Below are 27,500 nucleotides of genomic sequence, written 5' to 3'. Positions count from 1 at the left end.
GAGCAGGAAACCACCCTCACCGTATTAAGTATGCTCTCTCAAAGGCTTCGGCCTCCTGCCTATTAAATTATTCTACCCTTACTATACTAATAAGGATTTCGATGGACAAAAGAGGACGCTACTCTTGGTAATCTTTCCTGTCTTTTTTTTTACCGCTTTTATTTCTTGTCTACAATTTCTCATTCCACCATTTGCATTAACCTTCCTCACACCCGTCCTCGTGTTTTCTCATAGGCTAGCATCTTTCCACAGTTTTACAAATAAGGCCAGCCATGTGCATTCGAGCCTAAAGGACCATTTTGAAATGATGACCTTTGTGTAAAACTAAGATAAAACAAAACTATATGAAGATTCTAATTTATTGAAACTGTTACAAATAAAAGACATTGGAAAATGCTACAAGTGATAAAGAAACGTATGTAACTACTGAACATTTTACAAAACCTACTTATTGACTCAGTGGGTTGATATTGTTTTGCAACCATAAGTACATCAAAGCGAGAGACAACACCTCATGTCGGCGTGAATCACAAGCCTACTGTATGCATTCGTTTTCAGAGACATCACTGCTGAGAATCTAGCCTCGCAGCGGGAGGTCGAGGGGGACTAGAACAGCATGATCAGTGAACGCATCGAAAGAAGAGGATAGTCATCTTTCAGTTTCGCCCAAAATGTCGGAAGTTCCTGTTCAGAAAAATCGACTTTCAACTAAGTATCCTCACAAATTTGAAGAAATTCCACCTTCGTAGTACCATCAGTATCACTGATGGTACTCTCCTTCACTTCAGAGGGTTTGCAAATACAGCGGTCATCCAATCTTGTGAAGTAACATTCAATGGCGTCATCCACTGCCAGAAGATAAGCTGAGATCTCTTCACGAGAACTACATTTAGCTTCTGTCATAGAATCCAGGAAATTTGTCATCTGAAGGGAGAAAGCTGTGTCTTGGGAGTCAGAAAGCAGGAACAAAGCATATGAAGTTATGATATAACTTGCAGCTGCGATACATGATACTGCAATACAGCAATAAAGCCGCAATGCAATACTTCAAACACATGAAATAAATTACTTTTTCCCAAACCCTCAGTGACCCAACTAAGAAACCTCAAATGACCTTCTCCCCACCCAGATGTCACGACCCTTAGGTAAGAACCACTGTCCTAGATGATATGTGTCAAAACACACTGCGCAGTGAATCGTGAATGCGAATGAAAAAAGCACTCGAAGCACATAAAATTATTAAAAGTAAAAGACAATCTACATCTTTAAAAAGGTTACCACGGACAAATTACCCATCAAAAGTACAACTTCCCACTCTAGTCAAAAAATGCAATTGCCCTAACTTTGGAACTTGCATCAACCTTTTGGAAGGATCAACATTAGAATTCAAGGTCAAATATTCACCATAAAATGTCGTTTCTCATGTGCATTGAAGATTATGATATCAAATGTGGTTGGTGCGGTGGGGACTACATAGGTCAAACGATATTGACCCTGAGGGACAGACTGTCGGTACGCAGGCAACAGATTCGAGACTCCACGACCAGGAAAATTCGCGTAAGTAAACATTTAGCTCAATGCTCTGCAAAAATCCGAAATATCAGATTTTTCCCTCTATCAATGGACCAGAAACACTTCAACACAATTTCGATTAAATAAGGAAAACTTTTTATTAAAAATATAAACTGCAACTAGATATGTTATAATAACGCACCAAACAGAAAAAATACCGAATTTATTCACGAAAAACGACTGGAAGCAACAGATATGAATCGAAAATTTTAAGTAGCATGCTTCCTCGGGGATTCGAAAACCCAACTCCAAACTAATACAGTTTTTTTTTGGGGGGGGGGGGACTTGTTCTGCTCGCATCTCAATTCCGATTCCTCTAACATATTCTCGAACTTGTTTGTTAGTTCTCCAAGTACCCCTACAGCTACTGGGATGACATGCACTCCTCTTATGGGTGTCCCTTCATTAGTCTACTCAAAAAATAACATAACATTCCATGACAGCTGTATTCATCGTTTTAGTCCATTTTGCCTGTGCTGCTCACCCACAGGGCACCTGCTGGGAGATGTCCATCACCTGTAGTTCCATCCTCATTCATGCCGTTGTTTGTGTTAATTCTATTATTCATTATTTTCATGCAGAGTAAAGGGTTCAGGGGTCCTACCCAGAGAAATTTAAGTGAGCTATCCTTCCCTGGGTACCAACCCAATATTCCGAGTTTCACATCTTGTGATTCACAACCCCGCAGCTGCTGATTCAGACTCTTGCAACTGTTGATTTAGAGATCCGCAGCTGGTATTGAGTGAGAGAACAGCGCATGCCATGAAAGAAACATTTGTGAACATGAAGACTAATATAACCATCATGACTTCCTGTCTTATAAGGGTACACCGGGCACATGCGTCACAACAATATGTGCGTGACATGGTGATCTCATATCAAGGTAAATACAGCATGAACTTCCAGGTGAGACCCAGTTAGAATTTTCTTCAGGTCGAGTAGTCCAACCCGCTCAAAAGGCCTCTGAATAATGATTGTTTAAAGATGTCGAACGAAATACCTATATTTCCAGAATTCCTATCAACACATGAATTCCTGTCAACATATGGCTATGATGTTCCCAACTATTTCTCCTTGTGATCAGAGATGCACATATCGTCAGCCACTAAAGGACATGCTCAAATGGTTAAGGTCAAACAAGTGACGAGCAAATCTGAGAATATTTGCTGTATCCCATCTTCTGTACGAAGACAAAACATGCACATGATATCACTTCCAATCAGTTAAGATCAGAAGCTCATGAGAACGAGTGCCTGATATTACATCATCATCATCATCATTATTATAAAAATCATCCACATCTTGGAGAAAGTACTTTGATTAGACTGTTATGAATTACACTCGTTTCAAACGTTGGGATTTTACAAAAATATATTCTGAAATAACGGTGAAACTGCGCTTATAGAATCAAAATACTTTTTTCCGGTGGAGATAGAAAGTAGCAAAACACATTTTTTTTTGAGACATTAAGTTTTTAAAACATATATGTGTGTGCGTGATATACAAGCATAACTTAGATCAGATTTGTCTATGATTATCCCAGGCCACGTCTAACTTAATAGCACCATCTGGAACATATTGTTCTCGCACATATTATACACACATATATGCATACTTTCAATACTTCGACATAACGATTCAGTTGACAAATTTCCATTCATTAAGGGAGAAGTGAATTAGAAATAGTAAAAATATCATACATGGTTATACTGTGGTCGTTGATTTAATACATCATAAATATTAAATAAGTTTACGACAAATAATTGTCTCTAAATTAGGAACAAGGTCATCCCAATATAATCACTATTTGGCTACTACTTTCTATTATCGACCACGAAAAGCAAATTTCTCCTCATAGGACTTGAAATCGGAATGGAAAGAGCCAGAATGAATACAGAAACGTATCCTGTCCGATGCGCTAGCTATTCTGCTAGCTCATCTCCTTTAGTGATTTACGGCTAATAAACAATCAAGTTTGTCTCTACTATCAAGTGAGAAGGTTGGGGTTTATTTTGAATTTTGTGGGGCTTGAGTATTTTATGTCTTGTATCTGCCATGTTAACCTCTGAAAATTAGATCTATTAAAACTTAGCTTCTAACAATTAAACTTCAATTTCTAATACTATAAAGAGAAAGATGGATAAGTTTTAATTAAAGCTGCTCCGAAAACAGGAATTATTCGTCAATAACACCGGTGTCCTGTAAAGGATACGACGCAACAAGTCGAGAACTAATACATTCAAAGAAAAAAGGGGCTATTCACGTCACCACATCGCCACTCCCGTGCGTACCTTTGTTCCAAGTATTGGCCTATTTGATATACGGATACGCTGCAACAAACCGAGGACTAATATATTCGAAGAAAAAAAGGTATGTCGTTAAGAATTTGGTTTGGTACCCCATATTACCAAAATTTGAACTAAATCTAAAAATAAATTTAATCATAATAAATTACCAGGTAACAAAAGTCAATGCTTCTATTCTTTCAAATATAAATTCTTTTGAAATATTTTATAATGTTATATCCGCTTTTATTGATTATTTCGCTAATAGTTCCAACGGATTAGACAACAACTTTGAATTTGATTCCGCTGCCCTCGTCTGTACCTAATGCCGGGTCGCCGGTTTATCCGGCATTGTGGAGAGGAGGATGTCCAATTCCTTTTTGAAGACATCTACATCCACATTATGTGAGTTTCTTAATTTTAGAATGGAGAATAAAGTAGCAAGGATTTTAGTTGGGGAATTATTGAATGTATTTGGAAACTGGGTGACAGTAAGGATAGAAAATTATTATTTTTGAACCTTCTTTAAATTGTGTATGTGTTTCAGAGGTAAAGCAAACTAGATGTTAGTTTAGCGTAAGATTCCACTCAGAGGAAATTTTGCTATTGATCAAATTTCCTACCTCTCGACTAAATTAATGATCATAAAGTGATTATCAGTTACCAAATATTGAATCAATTTTCCGAGAAGAGTCACTTACGATAACCATAAACCAACTTAATTTTTCTTTTATATGATAGAAGTGAAATTAGAATTCACGAACGGTAAGTGTTTTATATATTTTCGTTGACAAAAGCATTAGAAATCTTGTACAAATCGGTATCAAGGTGCAAAGGTGGCAGAAACAAGATCAGACATCAGAAGAAATGGCATCCTGGAAAACATGAAAACCAGAAAAGCAAGGATTTGTAGATGCTAGCATAAAGTTTCCAAGTTTGGGAAGTTCTTGAGCTTCAATAAAAGAATGACTGTGCATGTGTGTGTGTGTGTGACCGTGTGTGTGTGTATTCGTGTGTGTGTGTGTGTGTGTGTGTGTCTCCGTCCGTATGTGTGTGTGTGTCTGTATGTCTCTGTGTGTGGGCCCCTGTGTGTGTATGTGTGCATATCAGCGTGGGTTGTTTGTGTGTGTGTGTGTATGTGTGTGTGTGTTCGTGCGTCTACGTGTGAGAAAGAAATATCTCTCAGAAGCTTCTTTCGCAGAAAACCAAAATAAATCTGGTGATATATATTGCATGTTTGTCAACAATGTAAAACAAAAGCGCAAAATTTTCCAACTAATTGATCTTTCACTACTGGGAATTTTATTTATATAAACGATTATTTTGTTATGATTGATGTCATGCAATGCTGGTATTGCAGTGAAAGCAACTGAATTTTGACAGTAATCTCGCACTTACGTATTTCTTCTATGTCCTTTCCTGTGAAACATAGAGATATACAAACACACACATACCTACACACATAAATTCACAGGTGCATACACACACACACACACATACACACACACGCACACACACACACACACACTTACATACAGCACCAGAAAATGTATATACGATAGATGCAAGGAAGTAGAAAAAGAACACTAAAGATCAATAAACAGGTATATAGGCACATGCTTATATACGATTGAATGACGTAATCGAATATAATCAATCGCCACTAGAAGTGTATATATGAGTGTGAGTGCGTATTTACGACTCAAATTACATCTGTGAGTTTTCATTTTCATTGCTTTCTACGTCTACATTCTCATACTGTAGAAACCTGCATCTATCCAAATCTTATTTTAAATACATTTATTACAGAACTGACGCCGTTTCGATTATTATATGTGTGTGTGTGTGTTTGTGTATATATATATATGTATATATATATAAACGTATGCATGCATGCGTATGTATGATGTATGTGTTAATATGTGTGTGTGTGTATATATATATATATATATATATATATATATATATATATATATTTATATACACATAAGATATATACTAAGCTCACAAAGAATAAGTCCTGGCGTGGGGGGAGATTTCTCCGACTAAAATCCTTTAGGGCGGTGCTCCAGCATGGCCGCAGTCAAATGACTAAAGAATATGCATATAAATACACACAGACATACTCACACACTCACACACACAACTTTATATATATATATATACAAATATTAAATGAAATAGAGAAATACAATTGACAAACTAACATTTTATTTACATTAGAAATATAACATGCCATAAAATAATATAAGACAGACAGACAGACAGACAGATAGACAGACAGATAGACAGAAAGACAGACAGACATAGAGACAGACAGACAAACAGACAGACAGATAGATAGATTGTTAGATAGATAGATAGATAGACAGATTATATGCATATATAATATATATTATATATTTTTATAGAGTTACATTGAAAGGGAGAGGGAATAACTTTAAAATCCTTTGAAATGATGTACTCTGTTTTTCAGTTTATTTTTTTAAAAATTAAATTACGCTATATTATTTAGTTACATGAAATCTATTTAAATTTAATTGATAATGCCATATAGATTATAGGCGCATTCTAAAAATATGTACTTCTGTGAATTTTATTCCTTGAATTACATGTCCTGTTATTTCATTGTGCTATCATTTTCTTCTAATAACTGAATAGTTGGCGTAAATGTAATCGTGCGTTTAAGGATTTTCTAGTAACGCGTTGAACCCCACAGTAATGGAGACTGAGAGTGCATGTTCAACTATAGTTATGGTTGGTAGCAAGACTTATACGTGTAATTAAGTTGAAGGAATTCGTGTAAATTTTCGGTGAAAGGACAATCATTTTCCACTAGTGGTAACTGGGTAAGCTTAATGCGTTATCCAATGTAGCACTGTGTGAACCTTTAGTCCAAATTTCACATTTTTCATTTTTATTTTTTATTTCCATTAAATGATAGCATTTTATTTAGTTATATGAAACAAGTATTTATTTAATATTGCTGTTGGAATAGTCTCTACTCCTACTATGTTGCAGAGAATCGGATCAGGTCTACAGTTTTATAACGACAATTTAATCATCTCGTTTCTTTCTTCATTTCGAATACCAGGAAAGAAATATTGAAATGCATTGCTCTTCTTTTGATTGAGCCATTAATATACATAAATTTATTTTAACTCGTTTGTACTTTTATTGTAATTGTTTCAGGAAAAATATGAGATATTTTCTGCTTTTAATCAGTTTTTGTATAACGTACAAACAAGCAACTTCGCAAGGTGAGTAACGTCTAGCCTGCTATGTATTCCTCCATAATAGCATTAATCTATGAAGAGTGTCATTGTTTTCAAATTTTGTTGGAGGCCAGCAATTTCGGGAGAGGAGCAAGTCAATTATATAGACCCCAATGACCAGATAGTACTTATTTTAACAACCCTGAAAGGGAAAGCATTTGAACTCACAAAGACGGGAAAAATGCTAATAACGTTTCTTATTTCTTTATTGCCCACATAGAGGGGAAAAAGAAAGGACAGACAAAGGGATTAAGTCGATTACAACGATCTCAGTGCGTAACTGGTACTTTATTTATCGACCCTGAAAATATGAAAGGCAAAGTTGACCTCGTCGGAATTTGAACTCAGAACTTAGCGGTAGACGAAATACCACTAAGCATTTCGCCCGGCGTGCTAACGTTTCTGCCAGCTCACCGCCTTACCAACTCACCTTCTTACATTAACTTTGAAATAGTGAAACCCAGAAAATGCTGAGGAAATATGTTACTTGATCTCTAAGTAAATAAGATGGTTTTTTTTCTCTTTTTGAGGGAAATGGGATTCATCTTTCTAGTTGTCTCTTTTTGAACATTTAAATTCTCTTTAACCTGTAACTAGCTTCAGAACTCTTCTAATTTCTAATACTTTACCATATCATTAAATTATTGTCAATCATGATATTATGTATACTGCAAATGTCAGGATATTCTTTTCTACTCTAGGCACAACGCCCGAAATTTTTGGGGAGGGGTACTTAATTTATTGACCCTGAAAGGATGAAAGGCAAAGTCGACCTCGGCGGAATTTGAACTCAGAACGTAAAAACAGACGAAATACCGATAGGCATTTCGTCCGGCGTGCTTACGTTTCTGCCAGCTCGCCACCTTCAACCCAAAATAGAATGTATGCTTTAAGATGATGTAATCGTCCAGTTACTCTATAATAGTATGGGAAATTTAAAGAGTTTATCACAAACAAACAAAAAAAAATGGTGTATGTGCATAAGAAAGCTTGCGTAAGTGTATGTGTGAGAGTGCTGAATGGTGCCTGCTGAAAATATCTCCTCCAATGCATTGGATGTACAAACTAGATACTAATAAGTTTCATCTACAAACTGCTACAAAAAGATGAACAATGCACTGATGCAACGTACTGTAAAGCACATATATTGCTAGAAGCAAGAGTTAAACTACTTATAGTTGCGAAAAAGCACATTCATATAAACTGACAGGGTAGATAACTGCCCCATGAACAAAGCAAAGCTAGAACATTGGACTGCACAGTCTCATCTGAGAATTGTCAACAGTGTGCTTTCATTGCTCATACACACACAGATACACATACACACATATACATACACACACGCACACACACACACACACACACACACACACACACACAAATATATATATTTCTATAGATAGATAGATAGATAGATAGATAGATAGATAGATAGATAGATAGATATCAGAGAATATCAGCTCTAGCGTGACAATTTTCCCCTTGATTTTGCCTTGAATATTTGAATTAATTTCACCTGTAATTCAAATAATGATGTGCGTAGTTAAACACCACAAATCCATATTTATACTCGCATAATATAGAAATTTTGCAGGAGCTCATTCGAAATTAATATTTCATTTTAATATCGGATCACTGTTCTGTCAAAGATTATGTCAACACCTCTACACTGTACTAGAGTTATCAATACCGGAATAAATTCTTCTGGATATTTACATTATTTTCAAATCTCGTCGAAATCATGTTTGTTTTCCATCCTTTCGGGCTCGATAAAATGAGCACGAGATAAGTTCCGAGGTAGATATAATCGACGAGCCACCTACCAGAAAATGTCAGGCATTGTGTCTATAGCAGAAAGAATATAACGAGAACTAGTGTTATATTTTTATAACACAAGTTATATTTACATTTTTGCAGGGATAACAAAACCGTGTCAGCAGAAAATACCTCTTGGATCGAAATATTATATCTTAGAGGAAGGTAAATATTTTAACATATTTAGTCTTCATCATATTTCTTTATTTTGCTACATATTTGGCTCTCTTTTACTCTGGAAGAAATTATATCTATAATCTATACCCTATAAACCATGACAGCATCAACGATTGTATGATTAAATGTAAATGAACAGATAATGAGACCTAGCAAAATTAGAGATTAACAATTTGTGATATTATATTGAAGAAAGTGCTAGGTGCTGTTCGAAACTTTTATACTTCGACTTCGTCTGTGCTGTTTGGAACATATGAACATTTGTGTAATTATTATTTTTGAATGGATAATGTACTATTGTATACTATACAGACGTACAAAATACAATGATAAATGTGTGTGTGTGTGTGTAATTATACACGCACACACACACACATACAAGTAAATATATAACTGGCTCACACATGAGCGAAGGTGTGTGTGTGTGTGTGTGTGTGGAGTAAATATAATTTAACACTCAACCATGTAGGCCTGAGAAATGGTTGAAGCTTTTCATGTGACACAAACTTACTAAGTTTAAAGCTGGTATTGAAACAAGAATTGTGACTGAAGGTGACGGTCATCTTTCTACTTGTATATATATATATATATATATATATATATATATATATATATATATATATCATATACTCATTGTTAATTTATATTAAATGAGTTAATATCAATAACCATATGTAGAAAGATGAGTGTCACCTTCAGTGATGATTCTTGTTTCAATATCAACTTTAAACTTAGTAAGTTTGCATCACATGAAAAGCTTCAACCATTTGTAGTGTTTTAAATATAATGATGTATTTCATAAAGAGTTTCTGATATAAACAAAATGTATTAATTTTCTTTCAACTCATAGGTTGCTTGATACGTGGCGTTTGTGTGAAATATGGAAGAAAAGTAGAAGCAACTCCATTTTGTATGACTTATATTTCTGAAAGAAGAGGACATGGATGTTACGTGCGACATAAAGTAACCGGTAGGTTTGTACGGACTTTATCTTCCAAAAACTATATTATAAAACGCATGCCAGAACTTGCAACAATACATTAATATATCAAGAAAATAAATATTACAAGCAATATTCATCCTTTAGATGTAAGCTTGTAAGCTGGTAGAATCGTTATTATACTAGGGGAAAATTCTTAGCGGCATCTCGTCCGTCTGAACGTTTTGAGTTCAACTTGCGCTGATGTCGACTGCGTCGATAAGATAAGCACCTCTTAAACATTGGAGTCGATGGAATCGACTTAATCCTCCACCAAAACTGCTGGCTTCGTGCCAACATTTGAAAGCAATATTCATTATTTAAATAACGTGCTATACAGGGTGGACATAAATATATCCCACATTTTGAATGGAAATATATATAAAAAAAAAGAACACAACTATTCAGAAGAAAGCTGGTTATAGTTCTAAAAGCAAATAAAATATAGTTTTGTTTTAGAGGGGTTTAAAAATTATACTAAACAAATAGCAGCCTTTGTTGGCAATATATTAATGGAGTCGTTCACAGAAGTTCTGCATGAATCTCCGCCTCATCTCAGGTTGAAATACGTCGATTTCCTCTGACTCTTTCCTTCGAATCTTTAAGAGTACGAGGACGATGTCAGAAAGCCTTTTCCTTTAGGTATCCCCAAATGGAAAACTCACAAAGGCTTAAATCTGGTGGACTTGCCGGCAACCCCACGTACCCACTTAAAGAGATAAAACGACCAGGAAGCATTTCCTTCAACACTCCGAACAAACGTCTGGCTGCGTGAACCGTGGCCCTGTCCTGTTGAAACCACACATGTTCTTATCCAAATCGCCCAGTTTAGGGTGCAGAAAAGCCTCCAATATTTTAATGTATCGGCCGGAAGTAACAGTTATTGTTTCCCCACCTTCAAAAAAGCACAGGCCGATCACATCAAAGTCGGCCACTGCACACCAAACAGTTACGCAAGGAGAGTGACGCGGTCGTTGGTGGAGTCCATGAGGAGTATGTTGATCCCATTGGTATGGAAGTAAGTAACATCGGTACTCAGAGGAACAGTTACAGTTGGAACTTTTGCAAGAATATTCACAAATACGGCTCTGTGGTTGATATGATCTGCCTCAGTTAATTCTTGAACCAACATCATTTTGTAATAATGCAGTTTCAGACCGGCATGCAGAATCCTCCTCAGACTCCGACTTGATATCCCTAGTGCTATGCTATACTTACGAGCGGAACACTTTGGTGATTGTTGAATGGATGCTCTTAATGCTGTTACATTTTCTGGAGTTCTAACGGTCCTGGGTCTGCCAGGTGACTTTCTTTTCAGTGTGGGTCCACTTGCCTGAAGATTAGAAATCCAAAGCAAAATCGTTTATCGATCGTCTGCGGAATGCTCGTTGCGTCACTGTTACAGATCGGTTGCTTTCAAATACACTTGAACAACAAAGCCATGATGTTCACCAGTTCAACACGTGATGCCTTCTGAAAGTGATTAGGAAAAGGTTATGATCATTGATAGAGAAATTGCTAAAATAATTGATGAAAAAGAATGAAAATTGTAGAGCCTAGCCTACCGAATGAGTCCGACACCTTTGTACCGCCATTACAGCCTGCACAGTGCCCACTTTAAATGTGGGAGATCGTTATGTTCCATCTTGTATGTAGGAGGTAGTGCATCTCAGAATCAGTCGGAACATTGAACTAAGTTCTCTCGATTCTTTTTTTTTTTTTTGTAAACTGCATGTAGTGTTATGAACATTTTCTTGAGTTAACTAGAAATTGGTCTATACAATTTATAGTAGGCTAAGATTTAATGATAAAATTAAATATCACATTTTTTCAAATGATTTTTCCTTCGTTTTTACACATTGCAGCAGTGGATGGTTTTGGTTTTCAGTCTCAACATTTCTATATGTACGTATATGAAACTGTATGTATATATATATATATATATATATATATATATATATATATATATATATATATATATATATATATATTGTGTATGGAGTTTTGTGCACATGTGATGAGTGCGACCTACACGCTGCCTAATGGATGCGAATTTCAATCTCCCTTTGATTTATTTTAAGGCGTTGGTGTGGTTATGCTGGGTCATTGTCATTAAAACAAGACAAGTATTTCTATCTTAATTAGATGTAAATGAAATTGCATGAATTGCATATGGGCTATTTTCGAAAAGAATTCTATTCTTCCTGACCTATAGTTTTGAAAATAACAAATTGTGTATATTCGCAACTTCTAGGATGTTACCGGGATGGTGTTTGTTATAAAGAAGGACAGAGAATTACAGAAAGAGGCAGATGTATGTACCATACCTGCATGCGTACCCCATACGGAAGATATGTGTGGAGAGCGACATATACTGGTAGGTTAAAATATTCTTTTACTCTATTGAAAATTTAATAATTGAATAATTAAATATGAGTAAAATCTATTATTCAGTACCGTCGTAGCAATAAAATACGTAGCTAATTAGGGACAAAAATACGTAGTGCGTTCGCTCAACCAGCTAGAAATGGCAGATATACCTCAATAAAACTACACTACAATTTTATAAAAAATGAAGGACTGCAATATCGTTAATCATAATTATGTTCGATTAGTGTTTGTCAGTAGTTAAACAACAATACCAATATGCAGTAAGTGAAATGTATACATTTATAGTGATACTTCTCTAAAATAAAACTTTATTTTCTATTTTATTAACGTAACGTATGGGATTCAATATTTTCTTTTGACATTCACAACATTTATCAGAAATGTAATACATATGAATTTTCTTACGTTGCAAGTTTCTTGTATTTAGATTAAATGTGTTTTAAGTACTACTCTTCCTGTTGTGATTTATTCCGACAAATGAAAGATGATGCAATAAGCTAGATAAAGACGTGCAGAGTTGATTAAAACGAACTCAGTGCTTGACTATAATGTATTTTATCGATTCCGACGAAACGAAATGTTAAATTGGCTTCGATATTTTTTTAAAATAAGAAAGTAATATCCGTAACTAATAATTGATTACCATGAAGAATTTTTCCAATACTCTTACTTAAATAGTAATAAAAAATCCTTTTATTTTAGGTGAATTTAATCAGATGTTATTAGATTCCTAACAGAATTTTCTGATTTAAACGTATGATTAAATTCAACAATTATTTATTTAGAAATAAATTCTGATGAAGAATGATAAAGCGTTTTCATTATAAAAAAATGTGTAGATACATAAATAAGAACATACTGATACAATATACCCAAGCTTGCATGGGCGATAATAACTCAATGCTATTATGAGCCAGGTGATTTCCGCCATAATTTAATTGTAACTCACTGATAATACATAGGATATTTTATGTACAATATTGTTTAATGCTGAAATACTTTGCTACAGATGTCTATACTATTCTTTCATTGTGGAACATTGATGAAGAACTTCGATGCAAATAATTAGTCACCAGTCTTCTGTTAAAATATCATAAGCTAACATAACGTAAGTTTAAGAGGTACCAATAAGGTAGCAAACTTTTTGAAAAAGTCACTCGAATATTGGGCAAATATAATAGAAATAAGTATAATGTAGTTTAATTGCTTTATTTGTACACAGATTTGATGTGCTTTGCAAATATCGCAAAACTTCTCTATATCTTGAAATAGGAATATTTTGACAATTATCAAGGATTTTCGTTTTCTTAGAGATTTGATGGCGTAAAAGACGCTCAGGAATATTAGTCGCACCTCAATTTCAGCAGTGCATATTCAGGAAAAATGCTTTTAGTTAATTAAATCATGTAATATGGGCACAAATTCGCACGCAGGACACAGATTGATTTTTTAAAGACATTTTCTTGGAGAAACGTCTGCAATTAAATACTGTAAATTGCATTACATTATGATTAGATGTATAACCATTAGGGTGGTTTATATCAAATTTTCACGTTTTTTTCAATGAATTTGACCATATAATGAAACAACATTTATTTCAAATGATTAAATTGTACTGGAATTATCAAACTGATTGTATTTTTCTATATAGTTTGACATGAAATAAGATTATAATTGCTGTAATATATGTAATAAGCCAGAAAACTAGACTCGGGATATATTTATTCCTATACTTTATTTAACATCATTATAGTTTCGATACCTGGGATAATTTATGAGAAGCCATCCAGTTAGCAATGTCATAGGTCATTAATACACACTCATACACACATGTATGTATGTATGTATGTATGTATGTATGTATGAAGTAAACATCACTGAAATTTTGCTCTGTGCATACCTGAGTAAATATCTTAGTCTTCTTATGGAGACAATACCTTGACATAACTGAGAAGTTTCTCCTACATTTATCGTAATTATTTTCTTGTTTGTAGGTTGTTTACTAAATCGTATATGTCACAGTGTTGGCACGAAAATACAAACAAGGGACCCTTGTTATTCTATACTTTGCACACATATGTATCCATCGTATATTGGATGGCGAGGAAAACTTGACGGTAAGTTTCAGATATTGATACTTGTTGTTGAAAATGTTCAACTGCATTCAATATTTAAATTAAAATAACAAGTATAAATGTCTTAACAATATCTATTAATTTCAAAAACGCTTTCCTTGAATAATTTTGTTATAATAACAATACGCATGTATTGAGGTTGAAATGCACAAATTGAATGTTGTAATATTGTATGTATTGTCTTCTCTATTAATAAATCGGTGAAGGGGATCGTTGAATGGATGAAAATAAAAAGCGCGTGTCATGATCACTACTAATCATTCTTTAAACCTCAGTGTATCTTTAGTTTTAATTAACAACAACACTATTATATTATTTTTGTCAGAAGTTTGGAAAAACACTATTTCAGAAGAATATATTTTGGCAAATGGAAATGTGAAAGACATCAAATATTTTAGACAATAGAAATGTGATAATCATCGAATTTATTTTTTTCAAGAGACAATTTATAAACGACGGAATCAAAACTTGGATCATTGATAAATATATTGTAGACTTGTTTGTCAGGGTAATCACAATAGTTCCAGCTCGATTTGAAGTTTAAGCGCAAAGTGACGATAGTAATTACTATAAGATGCTTAATCTGAATCTTCTATCTAAATCATTTCTTTGAATTAATTTCGAGTGTAATATTGTAATTAATTTTATGATAATCTGCATTGTTCAAGATCGAGATTCACATAGAATTGTTCTTACATCTTGAGTTTCGATTAGAGAGTAGGGGGTTTCGATCTAAGAGACTGTAGTAGAAATTAATCTGATCGATCAGATTTGTTTGATTGCCTGAACGGGTATATCATTGTATATTTAACAAAAAAAGTGTATCACACATTATAATTCAATCTACCCGCCAACACTGTGTACTGTCTTAGGAATAAACGAATCATTACACGTTGCCAGCGTTTGAAATTTGACTCAGCAGCTAGGTTTAAGACTTGTTTCTGCACATTTTATAAATATTCCTATGAACTCATTATGTGTTTTCATTTTTAGGTAAGTTTTAAGCAATTATAAAGTACTCATTAAGTAACCACTGAGTAATCATTAAAATTAGTCATATTGATACCATATCTTCTGACTAGGGAGAGATAAAATGTGAAACAAAATTGTATACTGCAATTTCTTGATTTTCTTTTCACTTGGAAACTAAAATAGGTATCTGAAAATGTATATCATATAATATATTCCAAATTATATTACACTATGACGCATTGCAAACGCATAAAGAATTCTGATATGACGTTTTCAGCAAAGATGTATATTAGAAAATTGATTTTGAATACCATAGTTTATTTAATTAATCATGTAACAATCTCTAATTATCTATAAATAAATCCTTTTGCCTCTGCCTTCATTAAACATTAGCAAAATGCCTTGCATATTTAGTATCACAATTAGTAGAATGACTTTATTGACTAACGCATTATATTTGAAATGTGACAAAATCTTTAAGGAATACTCGTTTTTGGAAGAGTTGTTAATATTGCTTAGGTATAAATATATTGACAAGAGGCAATCCACATTTCTTGAAATAAAAGAAAACTATTTGTTTTTTTACATCAAGGTTGTTTAATAGACGGTGCTTGTCGGAAGGTTGGAGAGAAAGTATATTCAGAAAATCTTTGTGCTGTAAGAATTTGTAAAATGGACCACAATGGATATCAAGTTTACACTAACCGCACTGGTAAGTTTGTAAATCTTTTTATAAAATGTCCCTTATATAAGATACTCAGGTATGTATTTTATGAACTACAAAATATTACAGGTTATACACCAACAAAAATCAATTTCATATTGAAAACGGAATGTTATTTCGTGATTTATATTTCACTCAATAATTATAAAACGTTTAGAATTTAATTTGGCATAACTATCGTACTTTGCCTTAACCATTCAAAATACATAATACGTAAAAACTTTCTCGGGGTAACAAATACGTCTCCGCTAAAATAGAAATAGCCAGATTCATATACTAAAATCTCCTACAATAATCTGATTTATTTTGAGGATATCTGATTTTGATCAGTTAGAAATTATGAACACAATTTATAATGGTCATTCTTAAATGCTAATTCTGCTAAATAACGATACAACAAAGAAAGGGCAGTGACTAGTAACAATTCGGCTCTATGGCTCAGTTTGAATTCTTTTCACAACAAGATTAAAATATGTTTTTAAAAATACATATCCTACATTATATTTCAAGTGATAGTGCACATTGTCAAATAGAGTACTGCTATGACATGGTACTAACATATAAAGCGCCCTGATGAGATACTTCCATTTAAAATATATAAGAAAATCTAACTTTTGAATAAAATGCTCAATCAAATTATTCATGCAATATTATAAACAGTTGTAAGTCAATGTATTACTTTTACTTTCATTATGTGTAAGGAAACGATATATTAAAACAAACTTACTTTCGATACGACATGTAAGTTTTATGCTACGATTGATATTTGAAGGTTTAGTTAATATTTTATAGTTTTAATACACTGACAATACACAATGTGATTTAGTCGAAATAATTGAATATACATTTCATAGATACAGGTACTGATGCAACGAAACAAATTTGTTTTTTCACTTCAAGGTTGCAGAATAAACGGTAGTTGTCAGGAAGCTGGAACGAGAATAAAGTCTGAAGATGGATGTATTGTGAGTGTTTGTGACAGAATGGGGAAAGGATTTGGACATTACACTGAAGCAGCCGGTAAGCTTAAATTCATATGCTCAGTCGATATGCCAATAGAAAATTAAGCAATATTCATTAAACTTGTTATATATATATAAATGTGTTTATTATAGTATTTTGACCCTAGAGTCCCTCTTAGCGTGGGGCATTCATGTAATGCCCTTATATAAATAAATTTATTTTAGGGAATAAATTATGGATTTTTCCCTTATGAGGTTTTTTCACGCTAGCTACTTGATAAATTCTTATAAAGACTTTATTCTATTATTGAATTATATATATATATATATATATATATATATATATATATATATATATATATATATATATATATATATATATACATTAGATGCATGAAATCATTTGCATTCTCGTATAAGTTAATGTGGTCAATGTAATCTTATTCGAATGCATAATGAAAACATAATCATATCTTTCACTTTTGTGGAAAATTCATTTTGATTTTACAGATTTTAAAAATCTAATGTAGAATCATCCATACGTATGTTTCGAATAATTAACACCTATTTATGAATATCTAATATTCATAAACACATTAATTAGCAATGCATTGTTTACATATACGAGGTATGTAAAATTAATCATATAATATTGCGAAGCACTTTTTTAATGTAACAAATTTATTTTTCCTAGGTTGTATTTTGAACAACAACTGTTATCCTCCAGGATGGCAACATCAAGAAAGCTCTTGCGTCTCTTTTAAATGCCAAAGTAACAATAAAGTATATTACTGGGAGAAAATAATACGTACGTCAAAATCTTTATTTCTTTCTAATTTAATTATACAAGCGAAATATATTTAAATAAAATCAATGAATCCTTTATAGCTCAATAGAAATTGTGCTATCATAGATATATTGTTGGCACTCCGTCACTTTCGACGTCGAGGGTTCCAATTGATCCAATCAACAGAACAGCCTGCTCGTGAAATTAACGTGAAAGTGGCTGAGCACTCCACAGACACGTGTACACTTAACGTACTTCTCGGGGATATTCAACGTGACACAGTGTGATAAGGCTGGCCCTTTGAAATACAGGTACAACAGAAACAAGAAGAAAGTGTGAGAGAAAGTTGTGGTGGAAGAGTACAGCAGGGTTCGCCACCATCCCCTGCCAGAACCTCGTGGAGCGTTAAGTGTTTTCGCTCAATAAACACTCACAACGCCCGGTCTGAGAATCGAAACCGCGATCCTATGACCGCGAGTCCGCTGCCCTAACCACTGGGCCATTGCGCCTCCACCATAGATATATAGACAAGAAATAATAAAGAAAATATAATCATTATAACGTCATTATTTGTAAAATGCAAGCAACTGAATGTCTCTTACGTTAAGGTTGAGCAAACTGTTTAACGGTTTCTTAAAGTATTCCCGGCACACGCTGAAAAATAAATTATATTGTTTATTTATTTATATCTTTAATTCGTATAAACAAATTGACCGTTTAATTTATCTGAGAATTTATCAGTGCATCAAAAATTTTATGTTTTACACATACAAGGTCTGATCAATAAGTATCTGGACTGTTGACATAGTAACAAAGCTAAAGTACGCAGAGTAAACCCACTTGGCACAGATTGAACTTGAACTCTGCTGTGCACGCACACTAAGTCTTAACGTTCTAGCTCACTTCCACTGTTTGAAGCAGTGCTTGGAAGGAAGGTGTGTAGCATTTGATCGTCACATTGACCATGACAGGGAAAGTTGTCATGCCGATACATGCTCAGAGGCTTACGCAAGGTTGCAGAAAGTGTATGAAGGGGAGTGAATAAGTAGCACACAAGTGTACGAGTGGTTCAGACATTTCCAAGATGGCCGAAAAAATATCGTTATTAACGAACGTCCTGGGAGACCAGCAACCAGCACAACTGAGAAAAACATCGCAGAACTGTGTGTAGCTGTGAGGGAAAATCGTCGAATCACCATCCGTGAGTTATCAGAGGATGTGCAGATTAGTTATGGTTCAGTCCAGTCCATTATCCCTGAAGATTTGGGTATGAGATGCGTGTCTGCCAAGTTTGTGCCAAAACTGCTCTCAGTTGACCAAAAGCACATTCGGGTTTCAGTTGCGCAATATCTTCTTGATTGTGTGTAGAACGATGAGAACGTTTTGAAAACTTTGTGTAGGCCTCTGAACAGGTATCGCCAAGATTTTGACAAAATTTGATGTAAATTCTTTGCTCAACTTTCTCTGTCATGCTCAATGCGACGATCACATGGTACACACTTTGTTTCCAAGCACTTCTGTAAACAGCAGAAGTGAACTAAAACGTTAAAACTTAGTGCGCATGTACAGCAGAGTTCACGGTCAATTTTTGCTAAGCAGCTTTACTCTCTGCGCTTTAGCCTTGTTACTATAGCAACAGTCCGGATACTTATTGATCAAAATACATATATGACGAAATGGATTACTTTAGCGCATTATGTTTGTAATTTGTTTCTAACAGCAAGGATGTTAGATGAGCCTTTCTTCGATTTAAAGTGCTCTGATTTTGGATAGGATATTAAAGACTGGAAATCACTTACATTAACCTCGTTCCCTTATTAATTTCATTTTGCAAGTACCTATATGCCTGTCATTCAATATTCAATGAAAATGCATTAAGATAATGCTCTTCACCACTAAAATATTTTATGGTCATAAGGCATTAAAAAAAAAGACGTCTTTGTGATAATTGCAAACATGGTAACTTTATATACTGTTGTCTGTTTAATCTGAAGCATACTGACGAAGGAAAAGCAAATCCATTTTTTTTTTAAACCAACAAATCTTTTTAAATATAATGTAGAATCATCCATACCTATATTTTGAATAATTAACAACTGCTTATCAATTTCTGTCCCTTATCAATATTCAGTATTATGAAGGTAGTGAGTTGGTAGAAACGTTGGTACGACTGTCTTTACGTTGCACGGCTGTCTTAACGTTGTGAGTTAAAATTGCTCTGAGGTCGACTTTGCCGTTAAATCTTTCGTGGTCGATAAATTAAGTACCAGTTGCGTACTGGAGTCGTACTAATCGACTGGCCCCCTCCCCCAAAATTTCGAGCCTTGTGCCTAGACTAGAAAAAAATATTCAGTATTATGATGAATGAAGTACTTCACTAATACTTACATTTTCAATAATTCGAGTATTTGGATTTGTTTGCATGATGATCCCAAATCTAGAGGAAATGTTGGTTTCGAATTTTGGTTCAAAGCCAGAAATTTTCGGGGACGCGAGTGAGTCGCTTACATCAACTCCAATACTCAAATCATACTTGTTTTACTGAGCTGGAAAAAAAAGGAGGCAAAGTTGACTCTGGCAGAATTTGAACTCAGATCTTTAAAATGGACAAAACACCGCTAAGCATTTTACTCGGCGTACTAACGATTCTTGTCTCTTTATTACCCACAAGGGGCTAAACATAGAGGGGACAAACAAGGGCAGACAACGGAATTAAGTCGATTACATCGACCTCAGTGCGTAACTGGTACTTAATTTATCGACCCCGAAAGGATGAAAGGCAAAGTCGACCTCGGCGGAATTTGAACTCAGAACGAAATACCGCTAAGCATTTCGCCCGACGTGCTAACGATTCTGCCAAGGCGACGCCTTGCGAAGATGAAATATTAACATAATGATGATACATAGTTAGTGAGAAGTTTTCATTGCTATCTTATCCGAGCATAACTCACAAATTACTAATGACGTGTTAATGTTATGCTTGACTTTGTTAAGATTCTTACTCACGCATTTCTGTTCTTGATAGAACTATAGATAAGTTTTTGTTTTATTTTCATTTTACAAAAATAAAAAAAAGAATATTTTACATTAATATGTGATTTAATTCATTTCATGCCTTACATTTGATTGTTTGAACCGAAGTCTCTATTTCACTGTCAATTATTAATAGTATGTTTTATTTCTTTTCTTTTATCTCTCTAGGTTGCTAATATGAAAACGTTGATGCACCATATTTGAACCTAGAGATAGGTACGAGTCCAAATAATCAAGTTAACACCAGTTTTAAAATATACACGGAGCGCGTGAACGTAAATTAAAACGAGGATTGAAGATATGTATGAGTATTCAGGACATAGACAAAATCGAACGCATATACACAGGGTGTGTCGTTAGTTCGTAGTTCGGCTGCTAGGGAATACATTCTCAATGCGCCAGGTGTTCAAAACACCTGAAAGTAAAAACACCTAGCGCATTGAGAATATTTTCCCTTAAGCCTTAAATGCAGCCAACGCACGAACTAAAAGCACACACACCTTGTGCATGTGTGTTCGATTTTGTTTACATACTTCGAGATGCTTCTAATTCATATCAGTACATAGAGTTATTGTGAATTTAGTTGTTTCATTAAATGTTATTTAAAATAAAATGACAACTGCAATAATCTTCGTAGCATGATAATAACTTCTTAAAGAACTGTGCATGAAACAATTGGGTCCGCTTTACGTAGTTTCAAATGACCAAAATGTTAGTGTGCAATGTTCAGTCAATAAGTGTATAAGCGAAAGATAACAACACACCTAACCAATTTATTTCTGTAGGAAACAACACACTTAACTTGTTATTTTTATATTTTTATAGTTGTGAAAATATCATCAATGCTTAATAAATTATATTGAAAATAAACTTGAGTATTTCAATCATTACGATAGTTGAATTTTATTCAGGAAATTTGATTTTATCGTTAATTAAACAAATAAAATGTATGCTGTTTATTTTGTATTAGTTAATGAGACAAATGACTGTAGCTAGGCACTTTGGACGTTAAATGGAATACGGCAGAATACAGAACTACAATAATAATAACAACAACCTCGATGTAGTCTGCGATCTCAGGCAATGTCAATTTGAAGGAGAAAGTGAGCCAATGTGCATTACAATCATTTGATCACAAAAACAAATGACCAGTGCAAGTTTTGAGGCTAAAACGTTGCTGAAGATGCATTTGTCGTCTACAGCAGGAAACTCCATCCTATAATAGCTGCTAATTGGGGAGAAGATATTTCCCCGAGCGAAACATTCAAAGATATATATATATCATATACTGAGTTTAAGAAAAATATAAAGGTTTTCATATATATTTAAGATAAAATTTAATATTGTAGATTAAAACATGAACATATTTAATAAATGTTAATGTTTTAACCTACAATGTTCAAGAGCCATCGGGTCTTAAAGCCGGTTTCTTGGAATCTGAGGCGTATACATTCCCCTCCTGGTAGGTCGCTGGTCCATCGTAGGGTAACTCATATTTGCCTGTTGAATGGGCTGGAGCAACGTGAAACGAAGTATTTTGCTTAAGAACGCAACGCATTGCCCGGTCGAGGTTTCGAAACCTCAAACTTACAATCATGAATGCAAAACTCTGACCACTAAGCCACTTGCCACCACATAATACACGCGCGCACACACGCACACATACACTTGCACACACACGCACGCACACACACGCACGCACACACACAGCGTAAAGGCATAAGTGGGTGTCAATTTAAATAATATAAATCGTTTCCAGTACGTGAAGGAGAGTAAGTATGCATTTAAATATATGCGGAAGTTCCAAAGAGTTCCCGGACTAGTTATGCTTAATAAAAAAATTATTTATTTACCTAAGTTTTAATATTATCTCCTTCGAAATTGCTCAGCAATACACCAGTCCCCGCGCTCCTGTTACTTTTGAAATCCGACCAGGAAGTCGTTTTCTGTAAGCGAGTCGTGACCTTCTGCGATTCGCTCTTGATCTTCAGAACGGTATCAACACCTTTGAGCTGCCTTTTCATCTTGAGGAAGAGATAGAAGTCCGCAGGCGTTAAATCCGGCGGATAGAGCGGATGCGGAAGCGATACCACGTTTTTAGCGAGAACGTCACCGTGACCCAACTTTTCGTCCGATGTCACTTTGTTCAATGTCACTTCGTCTACGTCTTTTGGTCCGAAGTCATTTTGTCCGATGATTTTTTGTCCAAAGAATTCTTGTCCAATTTTAAATAAACCCTTTAGAAAACAAGGTGAACATCAAAATCAAATAATCATTGACAATTTTATTGATAGGATTTGTCGTTGAACAAAAAAAATCATCGGAAAAACAGACGTCGGACGAAAAGACGTTTGACAAAAAGACATGGCACCGAAACTCACGAATGAGGAAAGTTCCGTGACAGGAAAACTCGGTGACGGGGTGAAGAATCCAGACGTTAATATTGCCTGCATGGACCTATACGATATGCCAACATCATTAGCAATGTCTTTGATTGTCCTCCGACGGTCCTCATGCACAAGCTGGTGAATTTTCTCCACATTTCTGGGGGTGAAGCTCGTGACAGGTTTTCCAGATCGCTCATCGCTTTCCAAGGATCTTCTGTTTTTGAAGCGCCCGTACCACTCGAAACATTGCGTACAACCAATTGCCTCGTCGCTGTAAGCTTGCCGAAGCATGCTCAATGTCTAAGCTTAATGTAAACTTTCACGTTGACTCTTTGCTCCAACTTATTGTCCATGACAAAAGTTGCAGACTACAGCATACACGTGGTTAGAAAAGCACAACTTTCACAAGTTAGGAAGTAAACACAGCGATGTCACTTGACACAATGCCCCATCAAGGTTCCCGCTAGGTCTTATTGCGCACACAGCCGTCTACTGCCATCTGTTGGTGCGCAGCAGAATTAGTCCGGGAACTTTTTAATACTACTTCGTATAGTACTGCTACATTATGGAAGTGCAAAAATAGAAAGGCATCGTCGAAGAAGAATTTTACAATTTCTTGAGCGTTCATTACAGAAGACTTCCTGATCTTCTTTTCTCGATCAATGTCACTGATAAGTCGTGAGACTCCCACTCTTTGACAAAATTCAATAGTATAGAAGAAATGAGTTCGCATTCTTATTCCACAGTGAACATTCATAATATTTAAATTTACTTCGGATTTTATTTACGTTGTGTTCTGCTCGAATATACAAATTAAGTTACCCACTTATCTATAACCTAATTAATGACTTCAGCTTGGATCATTGTGTGTATGTATGTATTTGTTTAAGCTTACATATTTCTAAAGAAAATAACTATTTAGCAGATAACGTCGTCAGAGCCTTATCAGATGTTATTCCACTGAACGGAGAACCTTACCTCTCACAATATGAAAATATTTCTCATGGCACCAGGAGACAAAATGAACAAGGCGTTGCCCCGGAGGATGGCGAAGATGTGCTGAAACAGCCACTCTGACTCACAAGGCTCACTCTTACGGTCAGCAATCTCTGCCCCAATAGCTGCGAGTAGAGATATGGTCCAGGGACAAGAACGCCGGAGGTCTCTTCCATGGGATTGACAATAAACCTGTCGGAGAGTAGCCGATGCCTGGACAGTCTTTTTTTTTATTATCTCAGCCTGACAAGCAGTAGAGCCTGGGCTGGTAGCTGACAACACCAAGTTGCCGCTATAGAAGTTGTTACAACATGTGACCTCCCAGATGAGGGCAGTACCACCACGGAACTGGAAAATTGTCATATCGTCCGGCCTTCTACCGTGCCCTCGGTCTAGTCCCACTGGTTCGAGCTGGGAAGGGAAGTCTGCGGCGTATAGGCAATGCTTAATCATCTTGTTAAGGGTAGCATGATGTGGAAGGCGGCCAGAATCGTTAGTCAGATTGAACAAAAATTAGTAGAAAAACAGTTATGAGGTAAAATGCGACGACATTTAATGTCAGTAAGGGAGTAACGCTTAAGCAATAAGAATAAAGAATATATTTCTAAAATGAATGCTTTCCCTTCTAAGGCGGCGAGCTGGCAGAAACGTTAGTGCACCAGTTGAAATGCCTAGTAGTGTTTCGTTTATCTCTTAAGTTCAAATGTCGCCGAGGTCGGCTTTAACGTACAGATTATTTAATTATTTTTTTTTTTTAACTAAACACTTTCAAACTTCCGATACTGGTAGAATGTGTCACATAGAAGTGGGTTTACTCTTAACGTTTTTGACAAAATTTTGTATTTTAGACGTTATTTCGTCAGAAGTTACTGAGTGACAATGGACAAATTCGTGTTTGATAACTGCCAATACACGAAACTCTCTAACTTCTGCCGATGATATTTATGCATATTACAATCCCGGAATCAATGGAAGTTTATTTTGTTGGATGAATTCCTGTGACCTCCTAATATTGCAAAATTAGGTTACTTAAGGTGAGCCTGGTAACTGATGGTCTTGGGGTCTTGTTGTTTGTAACTTTTGGTGAGCCATGGCGCAACCAACAACATGGTAAAAATCCCTGCCATTAGTTTGGTGTGGATGGGTAACATCAAATAATTCAATAACAACATATATTTAAATTAAACACGAAAAAAATTAAAATATTATCATCACTTACATGGAAAAATTGAAATATCCTTCAGTATTTTATAAGGTAAAATCTTAAATTATTAATTGACACATTATTAATTATCTTATAACAGAAATGCCTGGAAAAATCATGGATTACATGGAAAAATGCGAGCATGGAAAGTAATATTCATAAGATTATAAACCTGGAAAAGTACAGGACAAGTTATTACGCCTGGAAAAGTATGGGAGGAGCTGTTACTTCTAGTAAAGTAAAGAATAAGAAACTTTTTAATTAAAATATTGCAGCTAAAATTAAAATTTGAATATTAAAACTCATTTATTATAGTTTACAAATAATGCTATACTTAATTAAGTAGAATTTTGCTAATTTACTACCTTAAATAGAGAAAAAGTGACTAATTACGCAAACTTACAAATTAGATGAACAGTTTTGAACAATAAATTTAAAAAATGAGAACAGTAAAGAATGATAAATTAGAAGAACTGGCATTCTTTGCTGCAATATTTTACGTAAAAAGTTTCTTATTCTTTACTTTACTAGAAGTAACAGCTTCTCCGATACTTTTCCAGGTGTAATAACTTGTCCTGTACGTTTCCAGGTTAATAATCTTAAGAATATTACTTTTCATGCTCGCATTTTTTCATGTAATAAATGGATAGATACATAAATACTCTTTATAAGATGCAGAGCGACACCTGTAATATTGGCCACCACCAGTGGGCTCTCGTGTAAATGGATGTTTTGAATGCACTGAGGAAATACGCATACGAATGCGTCAACGTGCAAATGCAAACAACTATTTTACAGTGCCCTACATTAGAACGCCAGCATGCCACTAAGATTAAACAGATACAAAAATAGATAAACAAATGAATGCTTAAATGTACATATGCATATATATGCGGCTTTGTGTATACATAAAAATTCCAGTGTACATGTGTGTATGTCTGCTAACACCCGCCACCAGAGAGTGGTTATCTGCAACTGATCCTACTTTGCAGTGGGATGTGAGATAAAAGATAGGGGTGATACACACACACGTGTGTGTGTGTGTGTGTGTGTGTGTGTGTGTGTGTGTGTGTGTGTGTGTGTGTGTGACACTACATCTCTCTTTATTTTTTCTCCTTGTTTCTTCCTGTGTTCCTTTCTGCAGAAGAGCGTAGGCTCGAAATGTCAAAGACTTTTCACACCCCGAGCGTTATACTAATACATCTGTTTGTTGTCTACACCACCTGTCTTCGTCTTTTGTTTTTCTTTTGTGAATTCTCCCTATATATGTGTATATGCCCAATGAACGTAGAATTCTGCCCCTTAATCTTAATGTAATCTTGTTTGACAATTTTACTCTCTTTCTTCTACAATTATGTGTCTGTAATTTACGATGTGCGTGCGTGGTGTGTAGGTGAATGTGTGTGTATCTGTACGCTTGTGTGAGTGTGTGTTCATAATCGGGAATGCACACCTTCCCCGTTAACCAAAATCTAATCTTTCTTTATTAAATTGTATTCTCTATATTTTATCACTTTGCTTCATACTTTATAAACCCACGGAAAGCCGTTAGCCAGTCATAACCAAGATTCAGCAAGCAGGAACAACATACCTAGGACATCTCAGTTTCTTTACTGGAACATCCCCTTCTTTATGCACGTACCTGATGTAACACAAATTGCACAGACTGGTGCACCATATTTAGATGCACAAAATCCTACCCATACAGGACATTTGCAGGATGATTCGAAACAATCGTCGTACTGAATAAAGACTAGTACCAAATCTATTTTCCAACCTTCATCAAATATTACTATCTCAACTAAT

The 27,500-nt window shown here is 34.9% G+C and overlaps 1 protein-coding gene and 1 long non-coding RNA gene across 2 annotated transcripts; one reads left to right on the top strand and one right to left on the bottom strand.

The window, feature by feature from the left end:
- The first annotated feature begins 5,354 nt into the window (after positions 1-5,354).
- Positions 5,355-21,950, top strand: LOC106869872 (uncharacterized). The gene is made up of 10 exons (XM_089347920.1): positions 5,355-5,572; positions 7,050-7,117; positions 9,050-9,112; positions 9,975-10,094; positions 12,358-12,480; positions 14,489-14,611; positions 16,194-16,313; positions 17,226-17,345; positions 17,982-18,095; positions 21,276-21,950. Exons 1-10 carry the CDS (start codon positions 5,535-5,537, stop codon positions 21,281-21,283), a joined length of 897 nt encoding a protein of 298 aa, XP_089204046.1. The 5' UTR covers positions 5,355-5,534; the 3' UTR covers positions 21,284-21,950.
- LOC149137254 (uncharacterized) lies at positions 10,181-20,614 on the bottom strand. Its single transcript, XR_016240779.1, has 3 exons — positions 20,463-20,614; positions 18,677-18,728; positions 10,181-11,576 (listed from the first exon to the last, which is right to left on the bottom strand). It is a non-coding gene; the product is annotated as an uncharacterized LOC149137254 (long non-coding RNA).
- Positions 21,951-27,500: the final 5,550 nt, after the last annotated feature.

Source organism: Octopus bimaculoides, chromosome 2, assembly GCF_046866305.1.
Source record: "Octopus bimaculoides isolate indiv1 chromosome 2, ASM4686630v1, whole genome shotgun sequence".
Classification (NCBI taxonomy): domain Eukaryota; kingdom Metazoa; phylum Mollusca; class Cephalopoda; order Octopoda; family Octopodidae; genus Octopus; species Octopus bimaculoides.
This window is presented reverse-complemented; position numbering and strand designations above follow the sequence as displayed.